General features: G+C 35.6%; 2 protein-coding genes and 1 pseudogene across 5 annotated transcripts; 1 reads left to right on the top strand and 2 right to left on the bottom strand.

Annotated features, from left to right (window-relative positions):
- LOC129870480 (uncharacterized) lies at positions 1-767 on the top strand. The gene has a single exon (XM_055945285.1). It carries the CDS (start codon positions 58-60, stop codon positions 625-627), a length of 570 nt encoding a protein of 189 aa, XP_055801260.1. The 5' UTR covers positions 1-57; the 3' UTR covers positions 628-767.
- Positions 768-2,415: 1,648 nt separating this feature from the next.
- On the bottom strand, positions 2,416-8,760 carry LOC129871571 (uncharacterized). 4 transcript variants are annotated; one of them, XM_055946523.1, is made up of 4 exons: positions 8,600-8,760; positions 7,509-7,643; positions 4,878-7,414; positions 2,416-4,787 (listed from the first exon to the last, which is right to left on the bottom strand). In XM_055946523.1, exons 2-4 carry the CDS (start codon positions 7,530-7,532, stop codon positions 3,728-3,730), a joined length of 3,621 nt encoding a protein of 1,206 aa, XP_055802498.1. In that variant the 5' UTR covers positions 7,533-7,643; positions 8,600-8,760; the 3' UTR covers positions 2,416-3,727. The 4 variants fall into 4 exon arrangements, with proteins under 4 accessions (XP_055802498.1, XP_055802501.1, XP_055802500.1 ...); XM_055946526.1 differs by lacking the exon at positions 8,600-8,760 and adding an exon at positions 8,530-8,551; XM_055946525.1 differs by lacking the exon at positions 8,600-8,760 and adding an exon at positions 8,508-8,529.
- Positions 8,761-17,125: 8,365 nt separating this feature from the next.
- On the bottom strand, positions 17,126-19,515 carry LOC129869934 (uncharacterized; annotated as a pseudogene).
- Between the last annotated feature and the right edge of the window lie 5,028 nt (positions 19,516-24,543).

Raw genomic sequence — 24,543 nt, 5'->3', positions numbered from 1 at the left:
AAAAGAGCTTCTTATCTAAGGAACCATAACCAGAGGCACTGAAAGCTTCTAAAAAAAATGGCGACCTTAACTTCTTCCACTCTGCAACTCACAAAATCAAACCCTTTCTTCACAAAATCTCCTCTCAAATTCCACGCGCCGTCTTACTCCTCCTTCACCATACGCGCCACCACGGAGGAATCCTCACCTTCCGACACCGAAGAACAAACCACCATCGATTCATCCTCCGATCCCGACAGCTTCGAGAATCGTCTCTCTCAAGTCCGTCTCCGGTACCGTAGCGGAACGGGGAAGAAAGCAGAAGTCCGAAAAACTCGAAAGGGCAAAAAAAGTTCATCCGGATCCGGATCCGGGTCAAGCGTGTTCCTCCCACCAATTCCTCTAAAGGAACCTGTTTCCGAAGGTTTAACCGTTGAATTCGGATTCAGCCCGTATTCTGAGCGGGTCAATGGCCGGATCGCCATGCTCGGATTATCCGCATTACTGTTGGTGGAGCTTGCAACAGGTAAGAGTGTGATAAATTACCATACGCCGGCGATTGTGTTTATTCAGGTTTATTTTGTCGCCGCCGTGACGGCGGTGTATTTGAAGTATGAGAAAGAGAAAGTTAGCGTTTGGCCTAAATAGTTGAGCTGCCATTGTTGAGCTCTCTGAGATTATTTTTTTCTTATTTGTGCATTTGTATGATAAACTTCTCACAATTGCTTGATGCTATCGGAACAGCGCGATAAAATTGTCTCTTTATAATATATACGTTACGTATTTAAGTCGTGAAATTTAAAATGGGTGGAACTAATTTTTTAGCTACGGTTCCATAGAATCTAGCTTGTAGCTTTAGCTCAAAATCTTATATTTTTGTTTAAAAAATTTGTTTGATACATATAAGTAATATATTCAGAATTCAATAAATAAAAAGTATTATGATCGATAATTTTATTCCGTAAAGTTAAAATCTTGGCTTCATCTTTGCATATGCCACATTTTTTGGGATACAACCCTTGGATTTTGTGTATGATTCTTGCATCGAGTTGTCCCGTAAATACTTTTAGTAACGTGTTGCTTGAGCCATTTTGCGTGTGTCTAAATTATTTAACCGAGTTTCTATCACCTCTCATCAGTGAAAGTACTAGGTAGCTTTCACCGAAATTTAGGTAAATGAGAAAAAAATAAGTAATATTTTTATTTCAATTAGAATTTAAACCCTGATTTTCCAGGAGAGGATCAACTTCGTTGACGATTAGAGTTCTATCGTATTAGAAAGTACTGAAACATCATCATATATATGGCTTTTTTTCTTTCCCAACCATAATATATATGGTTCAATGATTTGTTACGTATTTGATAAGCTCTTTCTACCAGCAAAAGTTGTGGTAGAGCAATAAATACTATTTCATTTTTTGTTAGAGATTTCGAGTTCAAACTCTAGGTATGGAGTATGTCTTTAGTAGAAAGCATGTTACCTCTAAAATGGGACTTCTCGACTCATATCCGGATTAGTCGGACACAGACAAATTATTAAACCTTTTTTTTCTGTGCATTTGTATGATAATTTAGCTCAGTTGTGTTATTACTACATTTAACATTAGATAATTTTTCTGACCTCAATCGGTTAAAATCAGGTAAATGACTTCTTTAATAGAAACAAGGAAAATTAAAGTTTTGTAACATTTTATATTGCGCAGAATAAATATTTCAATTACTATTAGCATAAAAATAAAAAGAATTTTTTTTCCCCTTATAATTGATATCTTTGTTCGGGGCAATTATTACCTCTCTTCCACGACTATGGTAACCTCTCTAGAGAATCAATGACTTAATATCTTTGTTTGCGTTGTAATCTCTCTTTTGCCATAAGTGCAATCTTGGGAGAGTTGATGACTATGATCTTTGCTGTAATCGATAACCGTATCAAAGATATCGTGTTAATTTCTTAATTAGCTAGTTATTAATAGCCCCAGGATAAAAATATTTGAATACAACCTTCTATTTTGTTTGGTTAGTATCAATTATGAAGACTGATCACCCACCAAAGAAGCCCTCGTGTTTCAATAATTAGATACCACTAAATAGATTCTTAAATGTTTTCAAAATAAGGCAAATTTGTTGCTTTTATTATTTATAGATTGCGACTTTCTTCTAACTTTAGAGTTTTTTTCAAAATCAAATTTAGCTATTTGTTTACAAGCTCTCGTTAGTTATTTTGATGCATGGAGACTTGACGGTGGGTTAAGCTCTCAAATTCAAACCCTAAAAATGTAGATCTTTTGATGCGTAACACTCTACCCCTTAAGTGGAATGGATGGATAATAGAGGTCGAGAATTCAAACCCTAAGAATGGACAGACAACCTTTCTATGCATAGCACCCATAAATAATAGAAGTCGATAATGGGAAACTTTTTTATGCACAACTTCCCTTGGTGAAAATGGATAAATAATACAAGTCGATAACTTGAGATTGTTTTATGCATAGCACCCTTTCAATGAGAAAGGATAAATAATAGACGTCGAAAATTCAAACCCTCAGAATGGACAAACCTTTTTATGCATAGCACCCCCTTCAATGAGAATGGATAAATGATACAAGTTGAGAATTTAAACCCTGAGATTAAACTTCGATCCCTGAAAATGGACAACTTTTTACCCCTTTTGTGAGAATCGATAAATAATAGTGGTCGGGGAATCAAACCCCGAGAAAGGGCAACTTTTTGATGCACAATTCTTTACCCCTTCACTGAGAACAGATAAATAATAGAGGTCGGGAATTCAACCCTGAGAATCTATAACCTTTTTGGTGCAAAGCCTATTAGCAAGAACCTACACGAATCCGGATTGGTTCAACTGGTGGCTTCAAATACCGAATAGTTAAACCAAAAAAATTTAAAGAGGACGGGGACGGGTCTCAAGAGATGCAAATGAAGTAGTATGTACACAACCATCTTGCTTTTTGGTGCAGAGCACTCTACCCCCTTTAGTGAGCGCCTACGCAGAGCAGCAAACCTGGTTAAGATCAACCGGTGGCTTCAAATAACGAATAGTTAAACCAAAAAAACACTAAAGAGGACGGGGACGCGTCTCAAGAGATGTAAATGAGCTAGTATGTACATCCATCTCAATTATATTGGTGGCACAGATGGTTAATATCATACTTAACCTGCATAATTTACCTTGGACAAATTCCCATCACCAACCTGTTTGTCTAAACTGGCCAACACCAGCTGGTTAGAACCACTGAACCCAGGCACTTAATCCAGAAGCTTTACACAAAGCCAGCATGCATATTAGCAACTTAAAACTAGTAAAAATAGCATTCAAGCCAGCATAGTAGAGCATCTTAAACTAGTAGAGTTTTCTCCTCCAAAAGAAAGCAATGGTAAAAGCACGTTCCTTGGACCGCCTACTAGCAACAAGACTAATATTTTCTGAAACAAAGACATGCATCATTGCATACTACTCCCCAAAAGATTTGAGGTTCAATGGGATATCAAGTCAAGATCTGCTTCTTTTCAACGAAGAGACATCAACCCTCTTCAGGCCAGAACCCTATTGTGTCTAGAGTAGCCTCCTTTCTCTTCAACATTAAAATTCATCTGGATGCATTCAAAATTCGATCTCTGTTCCCCTCAGTTATACGCAGCATATTACCTGTACTTGTCTGCAAGGAACAACAATTCGCTTTCAGGAACAAAGAGATGCGGAAACAGTGTTTCCATTTCAGTTTTTATCAAGTCAAAATCTTCTTCTCTTCAATCTGGAGACATCGAATTCCTCTTCATGCCAAAGCTGCCCACTCTGTCTAAAATTACCACCTTCTTGCTCTTCGACATTTCTCATTCGTCTAGGTAAAGGTCGATCCTTGATATTATCATCAAATTCTCTCTCTCTAGTATTATTTCTTTCAACAAATTCTGCATCAGCTTCTTGATAGAACCTAAAAGGCCTAGGGCCACCATTTGGGTGGAAACGGAAATTGTCATTTTCACTGTTATAAGAAGGACGAAAAGAACGAACAGGTCCTCCTCGCCTCTCGCCATACTTTCTTCTCTCGTCGGTACTTGCACCACCACGAAGCTCAGGAAATCTAGCAGTGTGTATCGGCCCATCAAAGTACTCATCGCCATCAGACCTCTCCCGACGATCTAAAACCTCAAGTCTCCTATTGCTTCTAGTAAATACCCGAGCAGGTGGACTTCTTCTAGTAGAAAGAGACCTCGGATGACCGTGCTCCTGTACAGCATCCACGTCCCTCATATCATTCAGACGCCGAGTGGTATATGAGGGGGAATCACGTCTTCGAGGAACTATCTCTTCAGTAAAAGAAGTTCGTGGAGAAGACCTCATTCTATCTTCCCTGTACATAGCTGGTGACCTGTGATGAGATGAATCTGGGGGACCATTATATCCTTCATTCAATCTCCTCCGTGGAGATGACCAAGGGCCAGGGGAACGTGTACGGGATCTAACAGGAGATTTAGACCGCATTCGAGGGAAACCTCTTCTCTGCATTGTGGTAAACTTTGTATTACCCCGAATGAAATGACCATCTGGTCCATCATTACGTTCAATTTCAGATTCCCCAACAGTAGGTCTACGTTTAGGTCTAAAGCGATAATCAGCTACACCTCCATAGCTTTCAAAATCACGCCCAGAATCCCATTCTCTACGTAAACTGTCAAACCGGGCCGAGCCCCTCCCTCTTCCCCTCATGAAGTTCCCCCTTGAGCTGCCAAATGATCGGTCCTGAATCCTATCTCGCACAAACTTAGGACCATCAGCATAAGTTTCATCCCTGAAAAAAAGCAAAAAGAGAGAGTCATAGTTGAGCAGCATTCAAATAAATAAAAAAATTACGAATCAAACAGCAATTAAAAAAAATCACCTATTCCTCCGTAGATGGAATTTCTCCTCCTCCATATCTGAATACCTTTCTCTTCCACTTCTTGAAGACAGTGATCTACCTGTAATAGGTCTGAAATTACTAGGAGGTGTCACATTGGATGCACGAGGTAAGCTGATGATACGGCTCTTGCTTCCAAAATTTGTCAAATCTTTATTAGAGGTAGCATTAACAGGTGTTTCAGCATTTTGCAAAGATGACACAGCTGTTGGGGACATATCAGATCTTCCAATATACTCGTTATTAGCCTCGCCGGCATTTCTGCCAGCCCCACTGCTTCCAGCAGGTGTTACGTCGCATAAGACATCCTTTTCACATCCCTCCTGCACATCTGCTATTCCTGATTGATCAACTGATCCTTGGTGAACAGCACCGGTGCCAGCACCAGTTGTTTCTTCTTTATCTAATAATGGACTCTGCAACTTGCCATCTTTATGATCAATTTTGACAGCTTTCTCATCACAGCCTTTCACAAAGTCAGCATTAGACTCGGTAGGAATTGGTATACTGTAAACTTTTTCATCATTAGTGAAGCAGTGAGATTCCGCAACTCCAGAAAAGCCAGAAGAATGAGCATTTTTGCTGGAAGATACATTATTTTTCTCTGATTCCATCCCCTCAGCAATTGGGTCTTCTTCAATCGACGGCATCATTGGTTCTCGGACCTCACCGTCTTCATATTCCTCATCCTCTCTGCTACACTCCACACTTTCAGTGTCAACATGTCCCGCAAAAGCATGATGACCATCAGATTCATAATCAGAACCATAACATTCTTCTTCTGTACCAGCTGATATACTTATCTTTTCCTCATCATTTGCCAATCCTTCACCACTTGCAACCAAATTATGAGGGTCTTGTGTCTTTTTGCATACCATGTGATCTTCAATGTTCATGCTCGCCGAAACAGATGCCTCAACTTTATCACTGGATACATTTGATTCTTTGAGGTCAAAGTTTGCATTTTTAGCAGCAATATCAGCATCTGCCTGATCTAGAACATTTTTACTCCTATTAGCTTCATTAGTATGAACAGAGTACTCAGATGGAGTAGACAGGTCCCCACCACTCACAGACAAATCTGAACAGGTAGACAATCTAGAAGGACATCCCAGTTGAGGGGTCAAAGGCATTGGCAATGTAGAAGAAGAAGAACAACAAGAAGAACTATCCTGAAGCTGCAAAACCCTTCCAACTGATTGGTGCGCAATCACATTTGCTGTCATGGATATTTCCTGGCTAACTTCGTGGAGTGGTTCGCATTTCATTGGTTTTTCCTCAAGTAATTCCTGAGGACTGTTGGTTGACAACTCACTAGACTGCAAATTCTGCCTCACAACTTCAGGTTTTCCTATATTAGCCTTTAATGTTCCAGCATTAGCTTGTACCAAGGCTTCTTCAACAGGTTCTGGCTTAACAGGTTTACAAGTAGGGGAAGTCATGTTTCTACTCAATGCCAGATTTTTCAGTAAACCTGAGTTTGGACTAACCCTGCTGGAGTCTACTTTAGCCAATGACTGCAGTACTGAGGAGTCAAACCCTCGTAAAGTACTACCGAGACTAAGATGAAGAACATCCGCAGGCTTGTATGGTAGGCTAGGATGTATTGAGATGGGAAAATTAAATTCCTGCTCACTAGCTCCAACAACTTGCTTCCCTTTATCACCATTAGAACCAATAACAGAAGCAGAACTAATAGGCGGCTTTATGTCTAGTGAACTAGATGTCTTACCTAACAGATCAATTTGACTTGCATCTTGAACAGGAACATCATCACCAGAACCCTCCCATGAATCCATGGGAGTGTTCAGATCCCAGTTAGATCTATTAGTGCATGCAGTATCATCAGCATCATTGTTATTCAATTCATTCTTGCAGCTTCCGTCCAGGGAAATGCCCTTCCCTTTGTTCAAAGAAAGAGAAAGCAACGAAGGATTTACAGTTCCACGCATCAGGCAACTCCCCCCAGCATTTGGATCAACAACCAAAGAAGAAACATGAGGTTTCTTTGGGCCTAATGACAGTTCAATGTGCCCTGAATCGGCAGGAAGTTCAAGTTTACTGTGGCTTTCCCCTTGTTTGGCAATAACTTCTTTCTTGACAGCAGTCACTGTTGTTGTACCAATAGCTTCCTGGCTAGCTAGTTTTTGGGTCAATACTGGTTTCACAAGATTGTCAATATTTCTTGAAGGCCCAGAGGTAGAATTAGGATTTGTTTCCGGAGATATGGATAAAAATGATAGCATAGTAGGCTGAGAGTCAACTTTCGCACCCAAAGGACTTTTTTCTTTTACCTCTAGAAGGGAGTTCTTGGAAGTGTCAGATTTACCTGTACTATCACAAGAAGTCAAGGTCGATCCCTGGTTCAAGCCAGGACATTTGGTTTTGGATTCATTTTCACTAGAAAAAGGAGATGGCTCAGCACTGATAGATGAAGCAGGCTGGAACATAGAGTACCACCTCTTCTTAATAGGGATACCTGATGAAGAGTTACTAGACTGCCGAGCAAGAACCCCAGGCTGCAAATACATGATGAAATAGAGTGATATTAAAACAAAGCAAGTATAACAGAGTTAGACCAATTCAGCGGCAAATCAGAAATCAGATTGAGACCTCTTCGTTCCCAGAAACTGGCATGGTTCCAAAATCAGCTAAAGATAAAGCTTATCTCCACAAAAATATCACTCTAGTACAATCAAGTGGTAGAACACATCTGAAACACTAGATCACAGTCCTCTAAATATCACCCTGCAATCAGATATGCCAAAATATTACAACACAAAAGAAGTGAAACAGACATTCATGATCACAAAAACATCCCCACCCCACTACCCCCCCCCTCCCAACACACACACACAAAAGAGAAAGAAGACAGCTATTTTAGGAGATATCAAGAGCAGATCCAGATAATCAGTGAAGATTTAAGCATCTGAACCTCATAAACATATGAAGGAAAGACATAAATCACCAGAGACCAAAAAAAAGAATCTTAACAATCTAATTTCCTATTAACAACTAGCAGATTTTGACCATCAGAAACCTTGATATAAATTATCAGATTTCCTCAAAACTCACAAAATGCGAAACTACAATAGTAAAAAATCATGAATCTTTTAAACCCAAACTACTTTCGGATCGAGGCATAGTTGATTGATTGCAGAAATATGAAGCAATCAACACGATCCACGGGATTTATACTTGGTCAACGTTCACCCCACCAAACACAAAAGGGGGAAAAACCCAGAACACACACACCCCCACCCTGCTCTCTATAAAATTTAGGCGATTTTCAAGTTCTATCAAAATTAAGCAGATCATGAAGGAAGCAATCGATCAACACACAATTACCACCACCATTTACAATTCACAACAGTCAAATAGTCCAAATCTAATCGATTTCGACGAAACCCCATATCTAAAAACCTCCATAGATAACCAAAAAAACCATATTCATCACTCATCAGATCCTATTTCAGGTAAACCCCAGATAATCAAGAATCAAAAAACAAAACTTTACCTGACAGAAAATCAATACATACATATTCATCACTCATCAGATCCTATTTCAGGCAAAACCCCAAAAAATCAAGAATAAAAAAACCAAACTTTTACCTGACAAAAAATAAAGACATACCCAATATAAAGCAACAATTAAACGTGAAGGAAATTAACAAATCTTGCATAAAAAGAAGAAAAGTGAGAACCTTTCTTTGTTCTTAGACAGCAAAGAGTATTGAAGGAGGCAAAAAAAATAAAAGAGTGATAAACAGAGAAGAAGAAGAAGAAGAAAAGGGGAACAAGACTTAGGTTATGAATTTTCTTGGTGGTTTCCTTTTGGTATATGTGATGGAAAATTGGTTCTTTTGGGTAGGGTTTGTGGACTTTTCAATAATTGCAAACTTTCCTTTATTTAAGGCCCTTTATTGCTTATCTACCTACCAATTTTAGTTTAGTTTAGTTTTTTATTTGTGTTTGATATCCACATTAAAATTTAATTAATTTGAAGTCACGTTGGATAGGGTTTCATTCGAAGAATAATACTCTCTACTAAAAATTTATTCATATCTAAAATTTGAATCTAAAATATCTTATTAAAAAATGACTAATCTCATCCACTGCTCTATGGTAATACCGGTCAATTTCATTTCCCTATTTTTTTTTATTAATGACACTTTTGACTTATTCTTTTTCTTAATTTTCTTGTATGTGAAGATAATTGACAAGTTGTAATGTTGTATGGGTTAGGTGGCACACCATGATACTCCATAGTCTTTTTTACATTGCTTAAAAACTAAACAAGAATCTAGAATAAAGATTGCTTTAAAATTTACTATCATCTAGCTTTGATTTTGAAAAAGGTACAAAGGAGTCGATTTTTCGACTGATAATTATTTATAAGGGTTAATTTTTTTAAAAAAATGATAATGTTTGTTTAATTCATGTTTTATTTCAGCAATTTATATGAAATTAAGTAACATTGAAAAGGATAAAGATAAATTCTCAATTTTCACTTTTATTTAAGATGCTCTATTTCATTTTTTTTCTTTAAATATTAATGAGGTGAGCGAAAAAAGGAGCCCAAATTACTATTATACGAATATTACTTATCAATTTAATAAAGAATTTATAAATGTTAACGAATATACATATATAAAATATTTGAAAAAGATTGCTCTTAAATTTATCATCTAACATCAATTTTACGGATCTGAATTATTATATGCGAATATTTTTTATCATTCTAATAAAGAATTTATAATGTTGACAAATATACATATGTAAAGAATCTAAAAGGAAAAATTAATCTAAATTAATCATCTAATTAATAATAAGAAAGCCATAAAAGGGGGTCATCTCTAAAATGCTCTTCATTGGATTATTTCCTCTAGATATTAATGAGGTGAGCGTAAAGATACAGCCAAATTTATTATATATGAATATTACTTGTCATTTGAATAAAAAATTATAATGTTAAAAAACATACATATTATTAGAAAAATTCATTGTAGCTGTAATTAATCAGTATTTCTATAAGTTATATAGTAGTGATATATATTTAAAAATATATAAGATTTTTTTTATTTGTTCAAACTTTAATAAATAGAGTTTCTTAGTTTCTCGATTGCTGGAAGATAACACAAATCTCATTAAAATAATCGACAAGTACATTACGGTTTCGATCAAATTTATAGCTTTGATCCAAATTTTATATTTATTTTAAGAAGTTCATTAAATATGTACAAATTATTAATTTAGAATTCAATAACTTAAAAAAAAAACTAAAATTCTAAATACATAAACTTCAAATCATGATTATGCCTCTACACACAAATTAGCCCACATGACAACAAAAAGTCGTGGAAACAATGCATAAGGTTACTGGGTACAAAAAGAAATAGACATCGTAACAAATTATCCAAGCCACTTGCATATATTTGTCTACCTTAGATCGAAAACTATGGAGGACACAAACTATGGTAGAATGTTACAGTGGATAGTTGAGTATGATATATCTTATCCTGTCATACTACTAGTGGTAGTAATACACTTGTAGTTTCTTTTATTCCATTTATTGTTTCTTCTACTTCGACTATTTTCCTATTTCAAGTCAGCATATATACTAGAGCATCTTAAACTAGTTCTTCGCTCATTCTGCAACAAGAAGATTGAAGCAACATGTATAAATGCAACAAGATTGAAGCCAATTGTTTTACAACCTGGTGGTAAATCAATTAATTTCCAAGTTTTATTAGAAATTAGTGATTCCATTTCATCATTTACAGTCTCTTTCCAAAAAATAGAATCATGCGAAGATAAAGCTTCTTGTAAAGTGAAAGGGTCATCTCCAACATTAAAAAATAAAAATTAGGACCAAAATCTTTTTCTACTCTAACTCTTTTACTTCTTCTTAACTCAAAATCATCAATTTCTTTATTTTTTTAAAATGGAAGAAAAAGAACTAGGTAGTGATAAAATATTTTGTTCAATTCTTTGACCCCCACTATTTTTAGAATCAAAAGGAAATTTATTTTCATGAAAAATAGCATAATCTGATTCTATTACAATATTATCTTCAAGATTAAAAAATCTATAGGTTGTACTATTTGAAGCATAACCAAGAAAAGCACAAGTAGTAACTCTCTTACCCAATTTTGTAACTTTGGGATTCATTAGCCTCACAAAGGCTAGACAACCCCAAACTCTTAGATATCCCAAACTTGGCTTGTGACCTTTCCACAACTCAAAAGGTGTTAGTTTAGTCTTTTTATGAGGCACTCGATTTAACACATAACATGCAGTCAAAATAGCTTCACCCCAAAAATTCAAAGGTGCATTTGACTCAATAAGCATGGCATTAGTCAATTCAACTAAAGTTCTATTTTTCCTTTCCGCTACACCATTAGATGAAGGAGAATAAGGAGGAGTTGCTTCATGAATTATTCCCAATGATCTAACAAAAGAATTAATGTAACACCCCTCAAATTTTTTTGCTAAGATTCGAATATTTCTTCACGTGAGTGTAGACTCGGACCGGAGGACTTGTAATTTTACACATGAGTTAGGATCAATTCCTAAGTAATTGAAGAATTTTAGATGTGTTTTGGGGTCATAAGGGATCTCTAACACCAAGTCGAGTCCAAAGAACTCCATTCGATTAAGTTTTCGGATGAGTTAGTATTAGGGTCAACTTCAAACGACCATATCTCCTAGAATATAATGAACTGGGTGGATCACGACCTATCAAATTAAAGTTCTTTGAGTCTTCTTTCCAACACCACTAAGATTTCAATTTTTGGAGTTCGGAGTCAAAAGTTATGACCATTTTACTACGGACTAGTACTACAGGAATTTCAGGCCTGGGCGACATATAGGCTTGGACTTTTTTCCTAATTATATATACACCATCCTTGGACGTTTTTGGACCATTTTTCAGTCCTCCCTCTCTCTCTAAAAAGCCCTAATATTTTCCCTCTCTTCTTCTTCTCCTTCTTCTTCTTCAAATCCTTCTCCAACAAAGATTGCCTTCAAGAGCTTCAAGAATTCAAGCCTTCCATTGAAGACCTAACATCAAGGTTTCTTTAAAGTCTTCAAACAAGGTATGTAAGTCTAACCTAAAATATGGATTGAGTTCTTCCATATGCCCATAGATGTGTTGGATAGGAGTTGTGAAAGAGTTGAACCTTCTAAGAAGGTTTTCTTGAAAGTTTTCCTAAAGTATAGAATGTTTCTAGATACTATTGGTTGATTGATGATTTTAATGACTTGAGTTACTAAATAGTTATTTTTCATATTATTAACTACAAATGTATCTTTGCATATAGATTTATAGGTATTGACGATATTCTTGAGTTGAGTTTTGTTGAGAGTATGGTTCATGTTTTATTCACATGAACCCAAGATGAGATTTCTTGTCATAATTGTCTTGAGGTTGAGATGGATGGTTTTGTGTATATATGTATTGATTGGAATGAAAAGAATGAATTGGATAGTTAAGAATGTCTTTTTGCTTTTATAAAATGAACATAGGACTAAAATAAGGATTTTGGAGTAGATGTTTGACGATTGATGTGATGATGATATTTGACAATGATACGATGATAATGTTTGATGATGATGTGAATGATGATATATGATAATGATGTGATGATGATGTTTGATGACGATGTGAATGATGATAATTGACGATGATGTGAATGAAGAGGTTATGTTGATGAGGATGTTGTGTGATGAAGTGGATTGGAGTCTAATGTGATTATGTGGTATGTGATTTGCATAATTTGAGTTGATTGGAGTCTTATGAATATTTTGAAAACAAATGAGCTTTTGAGGAGGAGCTTTAAATAATTGATTTGTGAACCTTTTTGCATAAACTATTTATACACTATTTTGAGTCTAAAGAATGATTATTTTCATCTTTGATTTAAAAAGAAGTTTAAGTATGAGTTGAGTTTGAGGAGCCTCTAAATGAGTTGAGTATTTTACATTAAAGTATCTATTTTGAGTTTGAGTTGAGGAGTTGGAATTATATTTTTAATATACATAATATTTTCTACAGCCATTGAGTTGAGATGGTATCAAATTTGAAGGGAAGAGTTTGATGATTGAGATGAGTCGATTTGAAAAGAGTCCAATGAGACTTGCCATTATGACTCGATTGAGTTGAATTAAGGATAGAGTTGATGAGTCGGCAAGGTTCTAAATGACACTAGCCGTGAGGGCTTGTTTGAGATGATTGGATGGAGTCTTATGAGCATGGAGTCATGGGAGGAGTATCGAGCACCAAAGCGGGTGAGAGTATAGTCCATACTCGAACCCTAGAAACTAAGCCGCCAATGTAGGTAGGGATAGAACCGTTAAAGTCGGATGCTTCCCGTGGGATCGAACCGTTAAAGTCGGATGTTTCCAGTTTATTGTCCTGAAATGATAGGACTTGACTAATCGATGGAATCCATGATTAGGGAGGCGTTCATGCCCTGGCAAGGTATGGACGGACGTGGCAACGGTGTCCGATTGTTGTACTATCACTGGCTCATAAGTGATGGTCGTCGGATAAGAGAAACTCCCATTTAGGTCTTGATAGTACTCCGAGTCAGTTGAGTTGAGTGGCATGTGATTTGGTCCCGTCTAAACCATTTCTTGTTAGACTTAGGACACTTGAGTGAGTTGTTACTTATTTATTGAGTTGAGTCCTTTGAGTTAATTATTGAGTTGAGGGTATATGGTCGGATTGGGTTAGACGAGTTATGATTGGATTGTACATGATTTGGATGGATATGTGAATTGATTGGATTAGATGATATGATATGTGATTGACTTCGAGTTAACAGTATACGATTGAATTGGATTGAATGATTTAATTGCACTGTATTGTACATGATTGGATTGGATTGTATGGTATATGATTGGTCTTTGTCAAAAAGGTATTCTTACTTTAGACTTATGACACTTTGATTGAGTCTCCCTTATCTGTCTGGTTTTGAGATAATTGAACCAGCGTTATTCGTCCTTGAGGTATGTTTCATTCTGCCATATTACATACTCGTACATTCCACGTACTGATGTCCATTTGGACCTGCATCGTTTTATGATGTAGAGACAGGTTTAAGAGATCATCAATAGGAGCATCATTGGGGATCTATTCGCACTCAGCGTATTGGTGAGTCCTCTCCTACATTCGGAGGACACCATTTGTGTATTCTTACGTCGAGTTAGCCCTTTTTATTTTGATTTGAGGTAGTCATGGACATGTCATTTGCATCAAATTAGATAGTAGTGATAGAGGCTTCATAGACTAGATAGTGATGGGGAGATTAAGTATCTCTTTCATTGAATTATTCTTGTCAAACTATTTTAATGACAAATATTAGAGTTGATTGGTTGGCCCATGACCTTTATTCTTTGAGTTGGATTGATCTTTTGAGTTGCCCACCGAATATTCTCTTTATTTTTTTTGTCTTCCGCTGATTGAATGAATGGACGGATGCGTGATCAGGCTATGTGGTTCGCTTGGGAGCCAGAAATGGTTTCTGAGTACCGGTTACGTCTAGGGTACCCTCCTCGGGCGTGACAATTAAACTCATTTGACTCATATTCACGGCCTCTATCACTTCTATTCTTTTTATTTTTTTTCCAAACTGATTTTCAACCTCATGGAGAAAAAAATTAAAATTTTCAAAAGCATCACTTTTATTTTTCATCAAGTAAACATATGTAAACTTAGAAAAATTATCAATGAAAATGATGAAATATCTATTTCCTCCACGAGTTAAAATTCCTCCAAATTCACAAATGTCAGTGTGAACTAATTCTAATAAATCAATTTTCTTTCAACTTTAAAATGAGGCCTTTTAGTGATTTTTGCTTTACTACAAGCTTCACACTTTTCAAAATTCTTTTTAATCACTGGGATTAATCCTAAACTACTCATGATTTCAACATAACGATCATTAATATGACACAAACGAGCATGCCAAAAATTAGTAGAAGAAAGCATGTAAACAGAAGTAGAAATTTTATTCATTTCAAAATTCAGTTTAAACATCCCATCACAAGCATACCCTTTCCCACAAAAATACCCTTTTTCACAATTACATATTGATCAGATTCAATAATCTGTTTAAAGCCTGCTTTATTAAGAAGAAAACTAGACATCAAGTTTTTTCTCATGGAAGGAGTATAAAGTACATCTTTCAAATTAATACCCTTCCAGAGGTAAAACACAATTCGACATTTCCCATTTCAAGCACTTGAGTAGTATGAGAATCACCGAGCATGATGGTTTTGGGCTCTCCAAAAGGAGTATATTTTTTAAATCAATCTTTGTCATAACAGACATGACGGTTTGCACCAGAATCAGCCCACCATCCATCAACATTCTCAACCATGTTTATGTTTGTAATCATTGCCACAAAAGGCTCTTCGGTAACGTTTGCCTGAGGTATAGGACCACGTTTTTGGTATCTGCAAAATCGAGCAATATGCCCACTCTTGCCACACAAAGCACGGTCCTTTATCATAAACTTGTTGATTTTGTGCTTGGCTATTTTCATCATTATTTTTCTGGGGAAGTCTACCATTATTTTTCTTGAACCTTTTCTTCTTAGGCTTCAAAGAGGTATTTTTGTTAGATTCAGGAGTAGCATATTTTGAAGTAACTAAATTTACCTTCGTTGTGATATTGCACTCTTCATTTTGTAAAAGTGCATCTTGTCCCCTTGCCTCCTCTTCCATGCGGATTTTCATGATCAAAGTCTCAAGAGAAGTTTCCTTTTGTTTGTGGCGCATAGTTTTTTGAAACTCCTTCCATGAAGGTGGAAGTTTGTCTATTATGCCACAAACAATAAGGTTGTCTCCAATTTTGACTTCCTCGGACCTGAGCTCTCCAACGATCATTATAAAATCTTGAGCTTGGTCTATTACTGATTTGTCATCCACCATTTGGAAACGAAAAAATCGACTAGCAACATATTTTTTCGCTCCAGCTTCTTCGGTATCATATTTACTCTGCAATGCTTTCCATATTTTCTTTGCACTAGAGTAAGTTCTATCATAATAATCAGAAAAATTATCAGATAGACAATTAAGAATATAATACCGATACTTGTAGGAATCATTATTGTACTTTTCCACTTTCTCTTGATGAGAAATAAATTCATCATTATCCATGGAGAGGATGTCAACTTTATTATGATTTTTTTGAGTTAACACATATGAAACATTGAGAAGACTTAAGTAGAAAAGTACTTTACCCTTCCATCTCTTGAAATGATTACCATTGAACCGAAATAGTTTGTTTAGATATCCCATCTTAATATCCGCGGATTTTTCAATTGTAGCCATATTGAATCTCCTTAAAATTATTGGTGAAATTACAAGATTACAAATTACAATTGAAAAATAAAATGAAGAAATTAACTTCACTTCTTGGCTGAGGCGCGGATATCTCGCTCTCTTTAAGGAGATTCAAGCCCACTGCAGTAAATCGTTTCACTGGTCCAGCAGTAGTTCTCTTGACTTGTCCCCTCCAGGATACAACAGCCTTATCACAAAAATATAACTCAACAAACTCTGGACAAGAGTTGAGTTTAAAGCTCTACACAAAGAACACCTCCTTTCAACTAATAAGAACTCTCTTTTTAGACAAACTTAATTCTCTCAATTTTTTCTTCTCTTATCTTACCTTTAAAAACAAAGAAGACCTCTCTATTTATAGGAGAGAAAATAATACAAAGATGAAAACAATAATAGAATGCCATCATTATCATCATTTAGTGCACCATTATGATTTAGTGCACCACTTATTAGTGATAATTAGATTAAAAATACATAATGAAATGATTTAGTGCACCACTTATTAGTGATAATTAGATTAAAAATACATAATGGAATGATTTAGTCTTGCACTAACTAAAGATGATAATGAAAGACATTTTTATGCACTAAAGAGAGAATAATAACATATGCCACTTATGCAAATTAATATCACTCAATATTGATATTAAAATGCTTAAACACTTACACAACATGTATAAATGCAACAAGATTGAAGCAAAAACATGTATAAATGCGTACTTTCCTATAGATTCAAGGTTTCGATAAAGAGATATCAACCTCACGTTCTGTCTGTTCGACAACTATCACTTATCTAGATGCATTCAGACGCCTTATCTATCTTCTATAATAAAAGAGCATGTTACTATTACTCGTCTCTGTATGAAACAATTATCCACTCAAAATCTTCTTTTCTTCAATTTGGAGAGATCAAATTCGTCTTCTTTCTCTTCGACATTTCTCATTTGCCTAGGTCCCCCTTGCCTCTCGCGATACTTCCTTCTTTCGTCAGTACTTTCACCACTTCCATCACCATCAACCCTCTCTCGATGATCTAATCTCTCAACTCTCCTATTGGTACTAGTAAATACCCGATCAGGTGGACTTCTTCTGCTAGAAAGAGACCTCGGATGCACGTGCTCCTGTACAACATCCACATTCCTCATATCATTCAGATGATGATCAGTGTAAGATGGAGAGTCACGCCTTTGAGAGGAAGACCTCGTTCTATCTTCCCTGTACATAACCGGAAACCTGTCCTGAGATGAATCTTGATGACCATTGAATCTCCTCCGAGGGGAGGACCAAGTACGGGATCTAACAGGAGATTTAGACCTCATTCGAGGGAAACCTCTTCTCTGCATCGCGGTAAAGTTTGTATTACCCTCAACGAAATGATAATCAGGTCCATCGTACATATATTGCTGAAATGTCTTCCTAGTCCTATAAGCAAAAGCAGCACCATTCAGCCAAGGAGCTGTACGTTTATGTCTGAAGCGATAATCAGCTTCACCTCCATAGCTTTCAAAATCACGCTCAGGATACCAATCTCTATGAAACCGGCTCCCTCTTCCACGCATGAAGTTCCCCCTTGAGCTACCAAATGAACGGTCCTCAAACCTATCTCTCAAAAATTTAAGTCAAGAGTTGAGCAGCATTATGAAAAAAATTTACAAATCAAACAGAAATAAAAAGAAAAATCACCTATTCCTTGGTAGATTGAATTTCTCCTCCTCCATATAATAATACATCTTCCTTCCACTTCTTGAAGACAGCGACCTACCCGTTACAGGATGAACTGGACTTAGCAGGTTCATTTTTTCAGCTTTCTCATCACAGCGTTTCACAAAGTCAGCATAAGACTCAGTATGAACATTTTTACTTGAATCTTCATTATTCTTTCCTGAATCCATCCCCTCAGCAATTGACTGCATCATTGGTTCTCGGATCTCACCTTCTTCATATTCCTCATCAGATTCATAATCAAAACCATAACATTCATCTTCCGACCCCTCACCACTTGCAACCAAATTATGCGTGTCTTGTGTCTTTCTGCATACCATGAGATCTTCAATGTTCATGCCCGCCGAAACAGATGCCTCAACTTTATCACTGGATACATTTGATTCTTTGAGGTCAAAGTTTGCATTTTTTGCAGCAATATCAGCATTTGCCTGATCTAGAACATTTTTACTCTTATTAGCTTCATTAGTATGAACAAAGTACTCAGATGGAGTAGAAAATCTAGAAGAACTACTCTCCTGAAGCTGCAAATCCCTTCCAATTGATTGGAGCGCAATCACATCTGATGTCATGGATATTTCCAGGCTAACTTCTTGGATTAGATCACATATTACTGGTTTTTGCTCAAGTAATTCCTTAGTTGACAACTCAATAGGCTGCAGATTCTGCCTCACAACCTCAGTGTTTACAACATTAGCCTCATATGTTCCACCTGGACGAACCGCAGTTCCAGCATTAGCTTGTACCAAAGTTTCTACAACAGATTCTGAGTTAACAGTTTTACAAGTAGGGGAATTCATTTTTCTATTCAATGCCAGATTTTCCAGCAAACTCGAGTTTGGACTAGCCCTGCTGGAGTCTACATTAGCCAACGACTGCAGTACTGAGGAGTCAAACCCTCGTAAAGTATCATCAGCATTCTTGCAACTTCCTTTCTGAGAAAGCAACGAAGGATTTACAGTTCCACGCATCAGACAACTCTCCTTAGTATTTGGATCAACCAAAGAGGAAACATGAGGTTTCTTTCGGCCTAATGACAGTTCAACATGCCCTGAATCAGCAGGAAGTTCAAATTTACTGTGGCTTTCCCCTTGTTTGGCAACAACTTCCTTCTTGACAGCTAATTTTTCGGCCAATGCTGGTTTCACTGGATCGCCAACATTACTTGAAGGACCGGAACTAGTCTTAGGATTTGCTTCTGGAGAGTCAACTTTCGCGGCCAAAGGTACTTCTTCTTTTACCTCTGGAAGAGAGTTATTGGGAGTATCAGATTTACCTGTACTATCACAAGAATTCAAGCCAGAGTCTTTGGTCTTCGATTCATTTCCAGTATGGAGAGGTGCACGCCGATAGATCATAGAGTACCTCTTCTTAATAGGAAGAACAGACCAAGAGTTACTAGACTGCCGGGCAACAACTCTAGGCTGCAAATACATGATGAAATAGAGTAGTATTAAAAAACAATGCAGGCAATACACAGTTAGACCAATTTTCAACAGCAAATGAGAAATCAGATTGAGACCTCATCGTTCCCGGAAACTGGCATGATTCCAGAATCAGCGAAAGCTTTAGCTCTTTTTTTTCCCATCTCGAGACGATATCAATCAAGTCTTAGAGCACAACTAAAACAGTAGATCACACTCCTCTAGTAGCACCCTGCAACCAGATATGCCAAAGTATCAATACAATACAAAAGAAGAGAAACAGAACATGCATACTCAAAATAAAAGAAGGGAATCCCCCCACCCCACCCCCCACTCATAACGTCGCATATCAACAACTTGAAGGATAAACCTACAAGAAAAATAGGGTATAGCTACTATAAAAAAGTAGGATAAAGGATAAAATAAAATTATTAAATAATAAGTAACAAAATGAGAAGAAAACAAATAAGGAACGACGCGATGATACCAAATTGATCGTTACACAAAGACTTTTGTCGTTACATAAAGATGGATTTAAACTAACAAAATAAATTAATTTACTATCAACAACTAACAGGTTTCGACCATCAAAACACTGACATAAATTACTGAAAATCAGAGAAAATCATCAGAATTCTGCAAAATAGACAGAAAAATCCTACCATTACCAGTAAATTCAACTAGTTTCGGATTGAGGCACAGTTGATTGATTGAACATATATAGGTGCAACCATCCACTTCTACTTTTCTTCTTTTCTGCATAAAGGAAACAAAATTGATCAACAAACAAGATATAAAGGCAGTCAAATATTCCAAAATCTAATCCTCATAACAAAAAAACCCTATATCAGGTAACAAACCAAACATTCAAGAATAAAAAACAAAACTTTACATGAAAAACATCAAAAACACCCCCCCACCCCCCCACCCAAAAAAGGAACAATCAAATAGCATACAGATATATTTATATATGTAGGAAACAAATGAGAACCTTTTTCAATGTTCTCAGACAGCAAAAAGAGTATTGAATGAGCAAAAAATGAGTGCAAAACCAGAGACAAAAAAGGGGAGAAAAGACTTTACTTGCTGAATTTTCTTTGATGTTTCCTTTTTAGTATAATGTGGGATAATTCTTCTTGCATACATATATATATATATAAACCTTAGTTAGGGTTTGTAGAGAATCTAAAAGAGATTCCTATTAAAGAGAATCTGAAAGAGATACCTAGCATTAAGGTAAGCTTTGTAGTCCTTTCTAGCAATGATTATTTAGTTCATGATATACACTCTAGCAATCTACATGGAAAGTTATTCATTTTGTCTTGTCCAATATTTACACCTTGTTTGGATTGTTGTAAAGTATCGTTTAAATTTATCGTTAGGTAATGTCGAAAAGGACCATTTTGTGTAACGATCGATTTGGTGTCATCGTGTCGTTACCTTAATATTTTTTTCTTATTTTGTCTTTACTTATTATTTAATAATCTTATTTTATCCTTTACCCTACATTTTCATTGTAGCTCTACCCCGTACCCTACTTTTCTTATACGTTTATCATTCAAATTATTGATGTGTGATATTATATAATGACGAAAAATGATATAATCTATCCAAACGTTGTTTTCATTCAAAGAAAACAATATGATACAATACAAGACGATACATTATGAAACAAATTTATTATCCATTTTACGAAAATCTGAAAAGGATGCGATTTCTCAAGTGATAGGGTTAGGTTAGTCTGATAACAATCTGCATTCCACAATCTGCATGAAGCCAACAATGACAAATTCTTAATTCCATCCATATATATAGAATTTGGAAAAGATTGTTTTCTAATTTATCATCGAGCATTGATTTTACGAATAAGAAAGCGATTTCACGAGTGATAGTTATTTTTTAGGGTTAGTCTGATAGTCCTTTTTAGCAATGATAGTTTAGTTCATGGTACATTCCAACAATCTGTATGGATCTAACAATCGGAAAGGACACATTAACTTTGTCTTGTTTAAAATGCTCCTCCTCGAATACTTCATGTAGACATAAAAATTTTGTGTGATTCTGCAAGATGAGTTCAGTTTTAGTTAGGATTTTTGGAGGCAATTCTACTCTAAACTCTAGTTCATGCTTATATATAAGGTTAAACCTCATTTATTTGCATTCAATAAAGGTCTGAAGCTGAATGGTTCATATATTAAACCATTAAGTGTATTTGTTTTCATTAAGCTTTAAGCATTTAATTGGTCTGAATTTGTCTTAATCATTAAGATCTAGAACAGAGTCTTGATATCATTAAGAGGTATTCTTTTGGGGATAATAACAATTACTCTATCAACAATCAACAACCACCATTAGTAATTATCTCTGCCATCACAAACACCACTCCCATTACCATTGTTTACCACAACCATCACCGCTGCTACTAATCACTACTGTTAGTTGTTATCACACATATCTTCTCCATCATTATTATAATTATATCCATTGTCACCACCACCTCCGTCTCAGTAGCTTTACATGTCTCCACCACCACTATCAACCACTGTCATCACTATAGTCAATTCCTACTACCAACAAACTCTACCGTCACAACTAGCAAGAGTTATTAAAATCAAATATTTTCCAAACTCAACTTTTCTTAAAGCTTCAATATCATCATCTGGATCATAGATATGGAAGAGTATTTTGTGGGAAGAGATCTTTTGACTAAAGGATAAATATGGAGGATTTCTGATGAAAAAAATATTAGTGTTTAGATCAATTCTTGGATACCAAATAATAATGGTTTTTTTTTCCTAAGAGTATCCATGGGCATAGAAATTTAGATTTATTGATTTCTGATTTAATTGATGAGAATATGCACACATGAAAAATACAAGAGCTAAATTCGATTTTTAAAGCTGGAGATGTCGATGCTATATTGTGTATCCCAATTTCTATTATAAATTCTAATATAATGATCGATAGGTTAATATGGTGCCATACAAAAATAGGAAAATATTTAAAATCAAGTTACTACTTCGGAAAGGATTTGATTGGTAAGATAATGAAACAAGCACGTTTTTGGGACTTCATGTGAAAGTTGGGTTAAAAATAAGTTTAAACATTTTTTAACAAAATGTGTGCTTAACTCTTTACTTGTTCATAGTAATTTAGCAAAAAGACTAAACAATGTAGATAATACTTGTAATATTCATGATCTTGGACCTAAAAATATAGTTCATATGTTATTCAAATGACCTGCGGAATAATTCCAGTAGCCTCTCTATGATCCACACAATTTTTTTAAGGGCCACTCAATAAAAATTAAGTGATTTTTTTTAGTTTTTCGTGTGTGTTAGTCCATGATTTTTTTGGTATTATGGCTTTCGGTCAATTTTTTTCTAAAACCTTTACAAAATCATCTGTAATGACCAAGGAAGAATTCTAGTAGTCTCAATTTTTCGTGTATGTTAGTCCATGAATTTTTTGTTTTTATGGATTTCGGTCAATTCTTTTCAAAATCCTTTACAAAATCATCTTTAATGACCTGTGAAAGAATTCTATTAGCTTCGCCATGATCCACGAGGACTTTTTTAGTACTTAGGGGTTACTTAACAGGATTTAAGCGAGTTTTCTCAGTTTTTCGTATGTGTTAGTATATGAATTTTTTGGTGATATGTCTTTCAATCTTATTCAAAGAATTTACAGAACCATCCGTAATGACTTGTGGAAGAATTACAGTAGCTTCGCAATGATACACACAACATTTTTTGGTATTTAGGGACCATTCAAAAGAAATTAGGCGATTTTCTTAATTTTTTTGTTTGTATTAGTCAATGAATTTTTTGGTGATATGACTTCTGATCAATTTTTTAAAAAATCCTTTATAGAACCATCCTCAATGACGTAGGGAAGAATTCCAATAGTATCGCCATGATACATGCCATTTTTTTTGCATTTCTGGGCCACTCAAAGAAATTTGGCAATTTTCTCAGATTTTCATGTGGGTTAGTCAATGAATTTTTTTGGTGATATAACTTTCGTTATATTTTTTGTTTTAAAACAACTACAGAACCATCCGCAATGACCTAAGAAAGAATTTTGGTAGTCTCGCCATGATCCAAGCAGTTTATTTTGACATTTAGGAGCGCCATTGAATAGGCATTAAACAATTTTCTCGATTTTTATGTATATTAATCAATGAATTTTTTGGTGATATGCCTTTCGATCTATTTTTTTTTCAAAATATTTACAAAATCATCCACAATGATATAGGGAAGAATTTCAGTAGCATCACCATGATCCACATATTATTTTTTTTGCATTTATATGCCACTCAAAAGAAATAATGATATTTTCTCTGTTTTTCACGTGTGTTAGTTCATAAACTTTTTGGTGATATGTCTTCCCATCAATTATTTTCCAAAATCTTTAAAGAACATTCCATAATGACCTAGGGAAGAATTCTAGTACACTGCCATGTTACACACGACATTTTTTTGACATTTAGGGACAATTCATTAGGAATTTGACGATTTTCTCAGTGTTTCGTGCGTGTTAGTCATTGAAGTTTTTAATGATATAGCTTCCGGTCAATTTTTTTAAAACCTTTATAGAACCATCCGTAATGTCTTAGGAAAGAATTTTAGTAGTCTCGCCATGATCCACACATCTTTTTTGGCATTTAGGGGCCAATAAACATGAATTAGACATTTTTTTTAGTTTTTCGTGTGTGTTAGTCCATAAATTTTTTGGTGATATGGCTTATGGTCAATTGTTTTCTAAAACTTTTACATAACCATCCGTAATGATCTAGAGAATAATTCCAGTATCCTCGCCATGATCCACACGGCCTTTTATGGCATTTAGAAGCCGTTCAACATGAGTTAGGTGATTTTTTCAATGTTAGACCATGAATTTTTTGGTGATATGACTTTCAATCAATTTTTTAAAAACTTTTAAATAACCACCCATAATAATGACTGTGAAACCCCAGAATTTTTTTTGCAAAGACTCGAACATTTCTTCACGTGTGGGTAGACTCGAACCGGAGGACTTGTAATTCTACACATGAGTTAGGATTAATTCCTAAGTATTTGAAGTATGTTAGATGTGTTTAGGGGTCATAAGGGATCTCTAACACCAAGTCGAGTCCAAAGAACTCCAAT

Source organism: Solanum dulcamara, chromosome 10, assembly GCF_947179165.1.
Source record: "Solanum dulcamara chromosome 10, daSolDulc1.2, whole genome shotgun sequence".
Classification (NCBI taxonomy): domain Eukaryota; kingdom Viridiplantae; phylum Streptophyta; class Magnoliopsida; order Solanales; family Solanaceae; genus Solanum; species Solanum dulcamara.
Note: the sequence above shows the minus strand (reverse complement) of the source record. Positions and strands in the feature narration are given on the sequence as shown.

Bases quoted from the DNA above. Each gene is read 5' to 3' on its own strand.
- LOC129870480 (XM_055945285.1), top strand. From the start codon at position 58: ATGGCGACCTTAACTTCTTCCACTCTGCAACTCACAAAATCAAACCCT.
- LOC129871571 (XM_055946523.1), bottom strand. From the start codon at position 7,532: ATGCCAGTTTCTGGGAACGAAGAG. The intron at 7,415-7,508 runs GTCTCAATCTGA...ATGTATTTGCAG, and splicing joins CAGTTTCTGGGAACGAAGAG to CCTGGGGTTCTTGCTCGGCA. The intron at 4,788-4,877 runs GTGATTTTTTTT...GCTTTTTTTCAG, and splicing joins TTCCATCTACGGAGGAATAG to GGATGAAACTTATGCTGATG.